Source organism: Embiotoca jacksoni, unplaced genomic scaffold, assembly GCF_022577435.1.
Source record: "Embiotoca jacksoni isolate LCO1_2020_lvr unplaced genomic scaffold, fEmbJac1.0.p SCAF_2, whole genome shotgun sequence".
Classification (NCBI taxonomy): domain Eukaryota; kingdom Metazoa; phylum Chordata; class Actinopteri; family Embiotocidae; genus Embiotoca; species Embiotoca jacksoni.
In genome coordinates, this window is record NW_027185340.1 from 11,682,853 (window position 1) to 11,696,909 (window position 14,057).

Below are 14,057 nucleotides of genomic sequence, written 5' to 3' on the forward strand. Positions count from 1 at the left end.
GTGGTCACTTTACATAAAATAACTTGAACCTCTGGTTTCTCAAATGTTTTTTTGTGTGTTTTAATTACGTGATGTGAGCTTTGTCATGTCTCAGCTTCCTGGTCGTATATACCAATCCAACACCCAGCTGAACAAGCTGTCAACAGCGGTGGTAATTCCCACCGGACATGAACACGACATTGCACATTTGTAAGGTGCTCAATATTTAATTGGACTTTGTATCAAATTATTGTCCACCCTTTTTGTTTTGTCCTTCCAGGAAGCCTGAGCTGTCACCCTACCATCTTGAATTAGATGTCGGCCATATTCGTTCCTATGGATACTTGGGTGTTTGTGTGTGTGTGTGTGTGTGTGTGTGTGTGTGTGTGTGTGTGTGTGTGTGTGTGTGTGAGAGAGGGTGGGAGGAGGCCTCTGTATGTAGCTCTTTACACACACACAAAAAAAAAAGAAACTTTATGAAAAAAATAAAAAGAAGCTTGGTGCAGCACGGACGCTCATCAGGGCTGAGTCAAGTTGAAAACCGCCAGAGGGGGAAAAAAAAGTATATATATAATTCTATATTGTGCAGAATATTTATAGGCCTTTTGTGCCGTTGAAGTCATGCTCAGTGCTGGCCACACCCAGCGCTCTACCATGTGATCATTATACATCGTCTTGTACTGATGACCCGTGGTTGAGTTGATTGTTTTTTTTCATGTCAAGTGCATTTTTCGCAATAAATGCCTTTTGTTTTAAAAAAAAAAAAAAAAAAAAAAATGGATCTTTCAGCGTCTTTTTGCATCCGCCTGCAGAAAATGAAACAACACACGTTTATGTGCTCTGATTCGTAACAAACACATTACCTGTATGGCCCATTGGGACTTCACAGCTGCCCCCGAGAGGATTCACCCCGAGAATCCTATCATATCGCGCTCTGATTATAATCATCTGCACTCACATGGTGCTCATTACGAGCTCATGAAGCCTTATGAGATGCACCGCAGGTACAGCTGTCAGGCAGATTGTATCGCTCTTATTTATCATCCCCGGACATGACGGTGAAGGATGTTTGGATATAAAGCCGACATTCTTCCGCTCCTTTCATCCTCTCCGTCCATCCTCTCATTTCTCTCCCATCTTCCTCCCTTTCTTATCGTCGTCTTCCTCTCTCGTGTTCTCGGGACTAACACCGGCGTGGACGAGGTGTGTAATTGGTAATTTCAGAGCGTCGCCGGCACTCCCCTCAAATGACAACCTCATCTCTCCAGGAGTCGAGCCTGTCGCCAATGATCACCTCCATTTGCATTTAGAGTGACTCGTAAAAGGTGGCAGCGGTGTGCGTACGAGGGCATCTCTGTGTGTGCGTGTGTGTGTGTGTGTGTGTGTGTACTACAGTTATCTTGGACGTGTAAGCCTACTCAGACAAACTTGACTGTAACACTCAAACTGCTATATTAAAGGCGAGCAGGGGGCAGGCAGCAAATTTAGATTTTTTTTTTTTTTTTCTTCAGATTCCTGCAGTGTAGAGATAGACTTCACCTCTGCCGGGAAAACTGGGTGGAATCACTTCCCACCCAGAGGCTGAGGCACCGAGAGAGTAGCTGAAGGTCTCTGCGCACACACGCACGCACACGCACGCACACACTTTCTCCACAGCTCGCCTCTGAAATGGTTCTCCTCCGGGTGTCCTCTCCCCGTCCTTTTGCACCAGCGAGGTGCGGCGGGCCCCCTGCAGGGAATCGATCAGCATTCCTCCGCTTTACGCCAGAGCTGTCTGTCCACCTGTCTGTGTTTCCAGCTCCGGAGACGCATGAAGGGCAGCGGAGCTGGAGGGTGAGACACTGCAGGGGAACGAGAGACCTCCGCCAGACCTCCGCCAGGCAACAACAGGGCCGTCCCTTTGTGTGTGTGTGTGTGTGTGTGTGTGAAGATGTTAAGCTCCTGCTTCCTTAAATCTTTTTTTCTGAAGCAGAGAGGGGACGGAGGGGGGGGGTAGCTTGTGATTATCCTCTATCCTCTTACCTTCTGATGAAAGGGACAGAAATGTAGACATCGCTGCATTAGACATGTCTTTAAAGATAAATCACCGGGCTGGAGGTGAATTGAGTCAGGAGGGCTGTCGGGTTTTTTTTTTAACAATATGCGCAGTGGTGCTTGAACGTTTGTGAAGTCTTTTTTTTTTTTGGTATTTTCTATATTTCCGTATTGATGTGAAAACATTAAAAACATAACGTATATCTTCAGATATTCACACGGAAGCCCCAAAAGGTGGATCAAGAAAACCCAGTTAAACAAATGAGGCAAAATGATTTTACGCGGTGATTTTATTTACTGGGGGGGGGGGGGGGGGGGGGATTATACACGATCACAGGACTGTGTGATTATGGATTGGCAGCTGATTTCAAGATGAAACTGGAGTCAGGTGTGTTTTCAATCAGCGGGACAACAATCAGGTGTGAGTGGGCGCCATGTTTTTATTAAAAGAACAGGGACCGGCCACAGTGCGTGTTTGTGAAAGTGTATTATAGCACACACGAGGTCTCTAGAAATTTAGATTTTTTTTTTTTTCCCCTTCATGAGTTAATGCGTTGTTAGAAACAAAAGGTTCTGGTGTGAGAATGTTTTTGTTTGTTGTTGTTGTTGTTTTTTTTTAAAAAAAAGGATGTCTTGGATTATATTACAAAAAAACAGCAAACGCTGTAAACTCCAAAACGTGTTTCTGAAATACAGGAATAAAACAGGTTGTGCTAAAGACAGAAAAGGCCTTTTCTTCATACGGCGCTTCACGTCACACCTGCAGCTATCTAATAATAAGCGATAATAAGTGGAATAAATGACGTCAGCGGTGAATTCACTTGTTTTACACGAGGCCGCAGCATCCCCGTTGGAATAATCTCCCTGATTAGAAACCTTGATTAAAAATGCTCCGTGTGACAAAAAAAACAAAAAAAACAACAACCAACCTCTGAATGATTGCAGTGATGCCGGTACGTGTCGACATGAGATAATAGAACGTTGAAAATCTCACTTTCACTGACAAAGACGGAGCAGATGTGCTGAAATAAAGCCATCCGCATTCACTTCGGTCTGAGCTGGAACAAAGCTGGGCCACTGGTACATTCACACGCCAGCACCACGCACGGCAGCTTTTCCTTTTCATACGACCCCGAGGTCATCTGATCCATGAATCCTCTCTGTGCATGTTTTGTTTTTTTTTTTGGGGGGGGGGGGGGATCTTTCTGTCCCTTCCTTGCTGTGGTGCCCGACTGTGTGATGGGCTGCAGGTGAGCTGTTCTGATTGAAGGTGACTGAGAGTGTGTTCCAGTGAGCTGATTGGTTCCAGCCTCTCGGTAACCCCTCAATGAAAACTACACACACACACACACACACTGATTTAAAGTATTTTCCAAGTGCTGGGTCTGAGGACGCGGTAGCTGTCGCAGAACACTGCTCTGAAGTGTTTTTTTTTATTTTGTTATACTAAGTAAGCCGTCAAGTGTGTTTATTGCGCGTGTTAAACAAGAGGGCACGAAACGGCGTTTGATTCTGGTTAAAATAATTAAAGCCAGCATTTATTTTTATTTTTTTGGGGGCAGGTGATGCATTCAAATGCTCTGGTTATATCCGGTAAGAGCACTACACGAGTCACTGCGCTATAACCAGGGTCTGCCTATACATGTGGACAGATTCTAAGAAATAAGGCCAACGCGGAAGTCCCTGAAGCTGCAATGCCACCGAGGGCCACTAGGGGTTGACTTTAAAAAAAAAAAAAAAAAAAAAAAAAAAAAAAAGGATCTGGCTCCTCAATACACTCAAGTCAATACACTTTTTTTTCCATTCAGTTAATATGGTGTCGTTCACCAAAGTCGCTCCTTCTTATTAAGTTTTCTGGTGGTCCATCTGAAAATAATTCCATCATTAATTGGATAACAGGCCTCGAAGAGTGTTATGTTTGGAGGGGGTTGAGAGAGGGTTAGGGTTCCACGCAAACGTCCACGTCAGGTGTCGGGTTAAAAACCGGCAGGACGGCGCCTGCACGCGGACGCCCTCGTTCCAAGCTTCACTTCGCGTCCGTCCTCCGCGAACGAGATTAAAATTAAAAAAAAAAAAAAAAAAAAAAAGACAAACGCAATATATCATGACAAAAATACAAAGATTTATTTAGAAAGAAGGAAAAAAAACAAACAAAACAAAAAGTTCCCAAATAATACTGTTTACTCCTTAAATACAAGTGTAGTACAAGTGTGTCTTCTGCGAGCCTTTCTGCTGGAGGCGCTGGTGTGTTTCCCTGCATGTGTGAGTGAGTGGGTAATTCCAAATAGTCACACAGATAAGGCACGGACACATCTTAAGAACTAGTGTAAATATAAAGTGTCAGTTATGGTGAGTTAATGTTGGCTTATAAATTACTGGAAACCAGCACCGCAGTGTTCTGGTTTCCTCGAGAGTAATGATTAGACAGAGCTTCACACCTCGTGGCATGTTATATCGTACAGACAGAAGTGAATTCAAATATGCAACAACAACAACAAAAATACAGTCTTAAATGTATCCTCTCTCTTCCTTTGCTCCTTTAACACACACTGACTCCACATGATGCATCCCCCACCCCCCCCCCACCCCCCCTCCCCCTCCCCGAGTCAGCTCTTTTCAGACAGACAGGATTGCAGACATCAACTGTTTGTGTCGGTAAAGAAAAATAAGGGAGCGAGTAAAACTAAAAAAAAAAAATATATATATATATATACGCCGTAACATGTACCTAAATCCCCAAAAACAAGCCTCCGCCTCGCCTCCCCAGACAAATGTTTAGTTGTAAATGCGCTGGAGAAGTACACAAAAAAAAAAAAAAAGTACTGGCTCCTGAAGGTTCATGTAACGCTGGTGTGTTCAACAACAACAACAACAACAACAAAAAAACAGAAAAGAAGAAGATTATAGCATCAAGAGAGGGGTTTAAAAACAAAAAACAGGAATAAGGGACTATAATGCCCCGTGACAACGCTCGTGACAAACTCTTAACGATGAATGCGCTTCACAAATCAAAGCTCTTTTCAGACAAACATTTGGAACACATTTGAAACTTCTCTACGACTGTTACGCAAGAGTTTAAAGCGCGTTACATCCCGCTGCAGTGGTCGTGCCGCTGGAGAACAATGACGAGCTGACAAAAAAAAGAAGAACGAGACGGATTTTAAAACTTGTTTTTTTTTAGCTCTACTTCTCGCTGGTCTAACTAACCCTGGAAATGTCACTGATGAAACTCTTCCATCCGTGTCGTCGGTTTTCTGATCAAATTATTCGACCGGCCGTTTTAAAGCAGCCCGACGGGATGCAGTCAGAAATCCAGGCTGCGTCCTGAAAGTGCACGACTGGATATCCACGCACAGTTGAGGAGACAGATGACCGGCGATGATTTTTAAGTTTTAGCTCTGAGAGTTTCAGTTCTGCTTTTGCTCCAACAACAAAAGGAACTGAAAACACATTTTGATTTACCGATCTGACGCGAGAGGAACCTCGACCTCTCATTTTCAGCCTCTGTTGACGATTAAACCGTTTGACTTTTCGTTGCGTGTTGACGCTGCCGCAGCTCCCGACATAATTCAAGGCGTTTATTTGCAACTCGAGCCGAGGTGGTGTTCGCTGGCTTTCCCCTTTATGAAAAAACAAAAACAAAAAATGTGGAAAATGTTCCAACTTTGAAACAAACGTGTCTAAAAAGAGCTTGATAACAAATGAAAGAATTATTTGATTACTTATTTGCAATGCCTTGTTTTTGCGCATTAAAAGATGTGAGGGTGCTCGTATTATACACTTAAACACACGGCGGACACGCAAAATAACCGAAGAGGTCCGTTACGCAGTGATGTCTGGACCTGTCCGAGGCCTTTGATCTGTAAGCAGCATCTAGTGAGGAGGCTGTGAGGGTCAACCCGCTGAGGTGTCCCCTCAGTCAAACGTTTAACAAAAAAAAAGAAAAGAAGAAGGAGGTATATGGAAAATAAAAAGGTTTATATATATAAAAAAAAAAAAAAAAAATCAAAGGATAAATATAAAATCATTACATAAAGGAGGTATAAAAACCTACAAAGACGATTAAAAAAAACACCACGGAGGAAAGTGTACGCAAGGATTCGTGGGTACAGCCGTTGACCTTTGGCACCAAAACAAACTCGCGCCGCCTCACACGCACACGCACACGCACACACACACACACACACACACACTTCTGCTGGTTGGTGTGGCGTTTTCCTGGTCAGCGTCCCGAGACTGGCCACAAAAGGCCGGAGAGGAGGCGGAAGAAAATGTCACTGGTCCGTACTGGTCGTGATGGGAGTGTGCTTCAGGTCCACAAGTCTTCACATGAAGCCAGAGCTGAAACGGGAGAACGAGAACGATTCAAACAAGCGGCTTACTGAACTTCCCGTTCGCAACGAGTCTGCAGAAGCGACTTAAATGTCAAACCGAACCGACAACCCCCGTGTGACCGCAACTTTACTCTTTCATGCGCGGTGTGTCCTTACGTCGTCACCGTCGTCATCATCATCATCATCATCATCATCACGAGGCCGCGTGTGCCGAACCCACCTGAACCCACCGAATCCCCGACGACTCACCGGACGTCTTTTTCACCGTCCCTACCGGCGGATGCGCTCAGCATCGAGGCGCCGGGAACATTTCCACAAAGTAAAGAAATCTCCTCACTTCTTGCGGTCCTTGTCCTTCTTGCCGTTGGCGGTGAGGCTCTGGGCCTGCAGGAGCTGAGCCGCGGCTCGTCTCTTCCCGAAGGAGCTCTGGTCCTCGTCCAGAAGCCGCTTCTTCTCCTCCAGAGCCGCCTTCTCGTCCGCGTGGAGGCGCTTCAGCTGCTCGAAACGGCTCTGAAGCTGCGAGCGGGAGACAGACGACGGGCGTTCGTCAACAGGGGAGGGAGACCTACTGCGAAATTTCACGCCGACGGAAAAGTCAAATTGTCGAGGAAGTTGAATTTCCCGCGAGTGAATATTGTTCGCAATTTGATTTTATCCACAAAAAGAAGACATTTCACAAATCAGTGAATATTATTTTCCCCTCGTGATTGATTGAAGAGAAAAAAAATAAATAAATAAAAGCCTGAAAGTGGGAAAAAAAACCAAAAAAAACCAAAAACTTAAAACGTATTTAACACAAATAAATGTCTTCTTCAAAGGGGAAAAAGTTAGCAAAACTGCTCCTGGGTTTGCAGAAGGAAACGCGGCTATTCTAATTTCTCTGGTGAAAGAAAAATTCCAGCCACTTAAGAAATGAAAACTATAACGCAATTATATTCATGTTAATTTTCCTTCATGGTGCCAACGAGTTTGTGGCCAAAGCTTTTGTTGACGTGAACAGTTGTGTGTGTGTGTGTGTGTGTGTGTGTGTGTGTGTGTGTGTGTGTGTGTGTGTGTGTGTGTGTGTGTGTGACAGCTTTGTTTACCTCTCTCTCCGCCTCCTTCAGCTCAGACTCCTTCTCCTTCACTCTCTGCACAAACATCTGCCTCATCTCATCCTCCCTCTTCTGCAGCTCCACCAGGAACTCCTGACGCTTGGCCTCATAAGTCTGCTGCAAGCTGCAAGAAACCGACGCACGCGTTTACAAAATACACGTCGGCGGCGGGGTCGGCAGCGGGCAGATGTTCCGTGACTTGGTGAGCTCACCTGACGGGTTTGCACTCGGGGTCCGTGTCTTTGAATCCCATCTCCTCCAGTTTGCAGCGTCTGTACAGCTCGTAGTGGCGAGTGTGCGTCTGCTCTCTCAGGTCCTCCATGTTGACGCAGATCAGCATCTCCCTCAGCTTCACAAAGTCACAGTGGTTCTCGTTCTCCACTGACACACACACACGCACACACACACGCGCGCACACGCACACGCACACATCAAAAGACCAAATTATAGGGTTGCACTTTGAGCTGATATCAAATATTACACTCTCAATTTTGAGCCTTGTAAAAAGCTTTTGAAACGCTGAAAGTTGCCGGTGGCAACCAGAGCACTGAAATTATTTTACTGTCGGCTGTCAGCTGCTAAAAGTCGGGTAAGGTTAGTTTGAAGGCAGATTTTTTTTTTTTTTTTACACCCTTGTCACACTGACAGGCCAAAGTTTTCAAACATTTCTACACAGGGGATGTCTCGGAAGCCTTGAACCCGTGTTTGTCGTCTGACGCGTCAGCGTTGCCGCACAACAGGCAGCGAGATCCAGCCTACCTTGCACGACCCCCCAGGGGTACTGGCGAGCCTTCACCATCTTGTTGCCGACGCTCACTTCCTCCGTGCTGCCCACCACAGCGAACGGCAAATGACCCTACAAGAAGCAAATGAGAAATAGAAATATATCCCGAGCAAAGGGGAAAAAAAACACGAGGACAGACAATACAACAAGTAAACCTGAATGTGTGTGTGTGTTTTTTTGTTTACGTTCATAGTAGTGTTGACTTTGGCTACGGTCTCGTCGTCCAGGGGGAACTGGTAGATCTGGACACCGTTGCTGACCAGCTCACTCATGATTTTGATCTTGAACTTGTGCAACTCGCTCTTACTGATGGTGTCGGCTTTGGCGATCACTGGGATGATGTTCACCTGCGGCAGGATGGGGCGCGCGTTAATAATGAACAGATTTGTCTTCCTCTAGCTGTCAGTATTGATTACAATTATCCGCTGGCTTCAGAAAATAAAACGGTTCACGCTGTCAGTGGGAGAAAAGAAAAAAAGAAAAAAAGAATAATCATAATGATAATTTGACGAACCGAGAACGTTTGGTGAGAAAATTCCAACAAAAACAATGACACATTTACCACGCGTAACATTCCGTTCACACACACGTGGCAGCCTCTGTCTTCACTGAACCTTCATCTCCGTTGGTGTTTTGGCTACACAACATCGCGAGACACAAAACACGAGGACCAAAGAATGGAAACGTATGTTATTTTGATTTGTGTAAAGTTTTGTACGGGACAGTTTGTTAAGAGAATATTCATTTTGCTAGCTTCCTGTAACAGAGCAGCCCCTGATGTATAATAACGTAGCTACAACAATCTCACTTCACTGATCTATACCACAAAACTACATCCTAAAAACACATCCATTAGGCTGACTATTAAGAGTACATTTAAAAAAAAAAAAAAAAAAAAAAAAAAAAAACGATATCATTGAACAGAAACGAAACTGTATTTGTTTTTATTTCTTTATCTATTATCCTCGTTAAAACTGTTTTTAGATAAGTGTTATATAAACCGTGGTTTCTTATGTTATTTCTGGCCCAGCAGTTTAATCTGCTCTCCAAGTCATCCCACATTCCTGCCCGTCTGTCTTCGCGTCGGACCAAAGAGAGGCTTGGAATGAGTTATCGCTAGGCGAGCTTCTGGGCCGGGCCAGACCACACACACACACACACACACACACGCACACACACACACACAGAATACACACACACACACACACACACACACACACACGCACGCACACACACAGAATACACACACACACAGAATACACACACACACGTACACACACACACACACAGAATACACACACACACACACAGAATACACACACACACACTCACACACACACACACACAGAATACACACACACACACACACAGAATACACACTGATCCCAGCAGAGAAAACAAAACAACGCCAGGAGATCTGTTCCAACAGCTGTCTGAGAGAGAGGCCGTCTATCCGTCACTGCTGCACATTCAACAATTGGCTCTTTCTGTGTGCGTCTGTACAGTGACACAAAGGGACAACTCGAGTGTGCGTGCGTGAGGTGATTACGGCATTCCACTGCTTTTTCGAAGCCTTTCACACGCAAATCCAGGGTTACTGACACTCCGGAGCAGTGAAACCGCACAAAGTCACAACACACAGAGAGCATGGGAAAGTTTCTGACCACTTCAGAAGTAACGGAAGGGGTTTTAGTTCGCTGCACAGTGAACCGCTCCCAACTTACAGACATAAAAACAACCAGACAGGGCAATAACTGTCCCACTGTCTCCCAAATACAAGTCCGTTTTTACTTCGTTCTAATGTGATGCTCACGTCGGCGTTCTCTGTGCTTCCCGAGTTCGAAATGAAAAGTAACCTCTTCCGGTCGTTGCTTCTCCTCAGTTCTGCGTTGATCCCCTGCACCCTCCAATTCTTTCAGTGGAGACAAGTTCAACAAATGCATTTGAATCAAGTGAATCCTGCCTTCATATCATTCAGGTGGATTGCACACGAATCATGCAGTTGGCAGGTCAATCCCCGGTTTCTCCTGTCCACCATGAGAAGTGTCCTCGGGCAAGACACTTGAACCCCAAGTAGCTCCTGATGGCAGGTGAGCACCTCGCATGGCAGCTCTGTGAACGTGTGTGTGTGTGTCTGTGTGTGTGAGGTTCAGACCGCTTTGAGCTACATTTTTTTTTTTTTTTTTTAATGTTTTGGATGCTTTTATCATATTCGTGTCTCCCATTCATTCATCAGTCTAATCCTTGAACAAACTTTATTGTCTCTCTCTTACCTTACTGTCTAGTTTCTTCATGGTGACCAGGTCCAGGGACTTGAGTGAATGACCTGAGGGGGAGATGAAGTAAAGGCAGGCGTGGACTCGCGAGTCGTGGTAGTTGTGAAGAGAGCGCTTGATTTTCAGCTCCTCCTGCAGATAACTCTCAAACTGCCTGTCAATGTAGTCCACCACTGGTTGATAGCTGCGGGACACACACACACACACACACACACACACACACACACACACACACACACACACACACACACACAATAATGATCAGTGATTTGGCTTTTATGAAACATAAACACAGATTAGCTGACAATGCCTCACATTTATCATACGGACTCTTATGATAAAACACTTGGAGGTAGTCACTCTCCGTCACTGTCAACAACGCACTCGCTCACTCATCTCTTCTTCGTACCTCTCTTGTTTGTTCATTTGGTCTCCAAAGCCCACGGTGTTGACAACGGTGAGACGCAGCCGGACGTTGCTCTCGTGCAGGTCGTAGGTTTGAGCCCGCAGCTTCACCTGAGGTTCAAAGTGGGACGACTCGAAGTTCTCAAAGTTGGTATTGAATAGAGTGTCCATCAGTGTCGACTTGCCGATACCGGTCTCACCTAGAGTACGAAGAGTTACAACGTTTAGTGAGGAAAAACGTGACAGAGAACCAGTGTTGTAAAATGAGCATTAATGTGCTTCATAAATGTAGTAATTCTTTAACTTCCGTTTTCTAAAGTAAGAATGACTGAACTCCCAACAACACTTTAAAAGAGGATTGAACCCCCTTGCGTGTGTGTATTTTTTGGTATTATGGATGCGTTTGTGACAAGGTACCGATGCAGAGAATATTGAAGCAGAAGCCTTGGCAGATGGACTTGTTGACAAGCTGATCTGGGAGGCTGTCAAAGCCCACATGGCCTGCGAGAGACAAGGGCCGAGCTCCTTTATCCTGCAGAATACAGAGCAGAGACAGTCGGTCTTAAGATGCTGCAGCTTATTTTATTTGACAGAATAATGCACTTCTCACTTGCAAATAGAATCACACGTTCATACAAGCGGTTCGACCTTCAGCTCAATACGCTTCTCTTGCTTATCATGCTTTATCTTGGTTTTGACGAGGCCGTTTCTACTCAACCCATAAATGTAAATTTGTACATTCAGGGCTCTCGGATGACTTTATTTCATGTCATATTGATGTGATATTTATAGAGTTGGAGTTTGGAAATGATTGTTAAAATAACCTACTTAAGCTTACCGACTTAAAACCTTAATTAATAAATCTTAAGTCTATGCAAAATGCATTTAATCTGCACAAAAACCATGTAGGGATAAAAAAAAAAAAGAAAGAAAAAAAAGAGTGTTCGACAGCCACTTTTCAACCCGGCTATGTTTTAGTTTTATCCATCCATTTATAAAGAGTAAAGCTAGACAGTCCTAAGATGCTCCAGCTTATTTTATTTGACAGAATAATGCACTTCTTATTTGCAAATGGAATCACACGTTCACACAAGCGGTTCGACCTTCAGCTCAATACGTTTCTCTTTTAAACGTGCTTATCTGATATTTTGTTATTTTAGACTATTACTTTTTTCCAAATGACTCTTGGTATTTCGCAAACGGCCTAAAACATAACATACAAGTCTGTACCAGGGCCAGTGGGACAAAAAATAAATAAATCATGGCCAGAATATGATGCAAATTACAAACAGTACATATCCCTTTAAAATAAAAAATAAAAAATCTATGATGAAGGCATCTTCCTCAGAGGGCCTCCTCTTCCTCAGAGGGCCTCCTCTTCCTCTGACCTGCGCCCATCTGAACTATTCAGAAGTCCTGAGAATCTGGTCAGCAAAGGGCGACGCTGACCTCGTTATGGTGCGACACAAACACGGGTGGAGGGGGGAGGATTAAGGAAATTCCTCAACTTTGGATAGCTGTACTTTAAGCTGTGTGGGGAAACGAAACACCAAGTGGCTCAACACCGCACTTCATTCACAAAAGTTCACGTAAATGTCAATTAACGAATACGCACGTGTGTCACGTAGCTGGCGTAACCTGCGTGACTTTGTTTTTAAAACATGATCCGACATAGAAAAACAAAAAAAAAAAACAATTTATGTTTGTTGTATTACGTTATGAGTGTCGAGGCGTTTTGACGAATTATTTTTCATTAAACTAATATATAGGACGGCTCGTGTTGTGTTAGCCAGCTAGCATCCTCCCGAGACTTTTCGTGAAAGATGTAAAAAAGGGAAAAGTTGAAAATTTAGTATTTAAAAGCGCCGATTGATTTTTCTGGACGTCGCTGAACGTAAAGGACGCGTGTTTTGTTTTTTTGGAGGGGGGAGTTGAACGCTGCTGTGTCGATTGAAGTGAAATCGATGTTTTTTTTTTTTTTTTTTTTTTTTTTTTTGAATAAAGTTGAAAGAGAGAAAGAAGTTTTCGGGCTAGCGTTAGCACAACGATGGCCCCGGACACTCCCTGCTCAACTGTCAAGAAGACTGTCATGTTGTCAACCACGAAGGAGAAAAGTACTAACCGGCTGCCGAGCAACATCTGAAGACGCCATAGTCGTATACAGAAGTTAATACCCCGAACTGAGTTTAAAAAAAATGTAAGAAAAGTGACAAAGCTGGACTTCTTTTTTTAGACTCCTCACCGCCTCTGCCGTCGACAACTGGACAGACCGGACTACCCACAACGACGTAGGAATGAGACTACATATATGATTTGTAAACGTGCTTTTAAAACTACATTTCAATATAATAAGGAAGCTATCGAAGGAAATCCAAACGAATAAAATTGTCTGGGTCATGACACGCTCTAAAATGCCCAATAAATTGAAGTAAAACTAGGATAACCTACTGTATTAATACATCTCACCCCTTCTTTGTGTAATGGTACGTCCCAAATTAATTTTCCCAGTCGCTCCCGTTGCTTGTGTTGTGTTTAAGACTGTCGGGAAAAATTCCTAAACCAGTTTCGGCACAGCTGTACAGCTGTGCCTGATGCTGATACCTGCTTCAGACATGAGACCTCAGAAAACACAGTATATTACAAGAATTTTGACAAAATGATTTTATACATTTCGTTATTGATTGTACTCCCTATTTAGTTATGAAGAAAAATAACAATGCTATTTCACAAGGACGCATACTGTGTGTAAGACCGATCACTGTCGTTACTTCCCATTCTGTCTGAGTTAAATATTTTGTCATCTACTTATCTCACTTTGTATTTGTCTTGTGCGTGTTAACCGAACACAGTATTTGGTCTGGACTATAGATAAACAAGGATTACTGACGAATGCATATTCTAAATAGACTACCAACAGTTTGAAGATGAACTATTTAAATGAGTTCATTTTAAACAAAAGCGCAAAGCTTATTTCCACACCATCCTAACTTTGTTGATACGTAAAATAAACCAGCATATCCCCAAAAAAATTACGCTGTCTTCGCAGCATGTCGGATGGCGGAGTTTTTCAATGAGCAATTGAACGCAGCATGACTCTTGCTTTGGTGAGCGGCTGATTGCTTCAGAGAGGACGCGCGCGACCCCTATCTGC

The 14,057-nt window shown here is 43.9% G+C and overlaps 2 protein-coding genes across 3 annotated transcripts in view; one reads left to right on the forward strand and one right to left on the reverse strand.

The window, feature by feature from the left end:
- The window catches only part of LOC138201234 (E3 ubiquitin-protein ligase SH3RF3-like), a 98,747-nt gene extending 97,317 nt beyond the window's left edge, over positions 1 to 1,430 (forward strand). For both annotated transcript variants that reach the window (XM_069154549.1, XM_069154550.1), the window contains one exon: positions 1 to 1,430. This exon is cut by the window's left edge and continues 3,420 nt beyond it. The gene's annotated coding sequence lies outside the window, so the exon portion shown is untranslated.
- Positions 1,431 to 4,608: 3,178 nt separating this feature from the next.
- Positions 4,609 to 13,970, reverse strand: septin10 (septin 10). The gene is made up of 10 exons (XM_069154552.1): positions 13,029 to 13,970; positions 11,324 to 11,438; positions 10,911 to 11,106; positions 10,499 to 10,685; positions 8,411 to 8,572; positions 8,201 to 8,297; positions 7,654 to 7,822; positions 7,433 to 7,565; positions 6,685 to 6,863; positions 4,609 to 6,354 (listed from the first exon to the last, which is right to left on the reverse strand). The coding sequence occupies exons 1-10, from the start codon at positions 13,056 to 13,058 to the stop codon at positions 6,339 to 6,341; spliced, it is 1,284 nt and encodes a 427-aa protein (XP_069010653.1). The 5' UTR covers positions 13,059 to 13,970; the 3' UTR covers positions 4,609 to 6,338.
- Between the last annotated feature and the right edge of the window lie 87 nt (positions 13,971 to 14,057).

Coding starts and splice junctions, on each gene's coding strand:
- septin10 (XM_069154552.1), bottom strand. CDS start 13,058: ATGGCGTCTTCAGATGTTGCTCGGCAGCCG. Junction 11,107..11,323: donor CTTCAATATTCTCTGCATCG/GTACCTTGTCAC, acceptor TTCGTACTCTAG/GTGAGACCGGTATCGGCAAG. Junction 10,686..10,910: donor CAAATGAACAAACAAGAGAG/GTACGAAGAAGA, acceptor TGTGTCCCGCAG/CTATCAACCAGTGGTGGACT.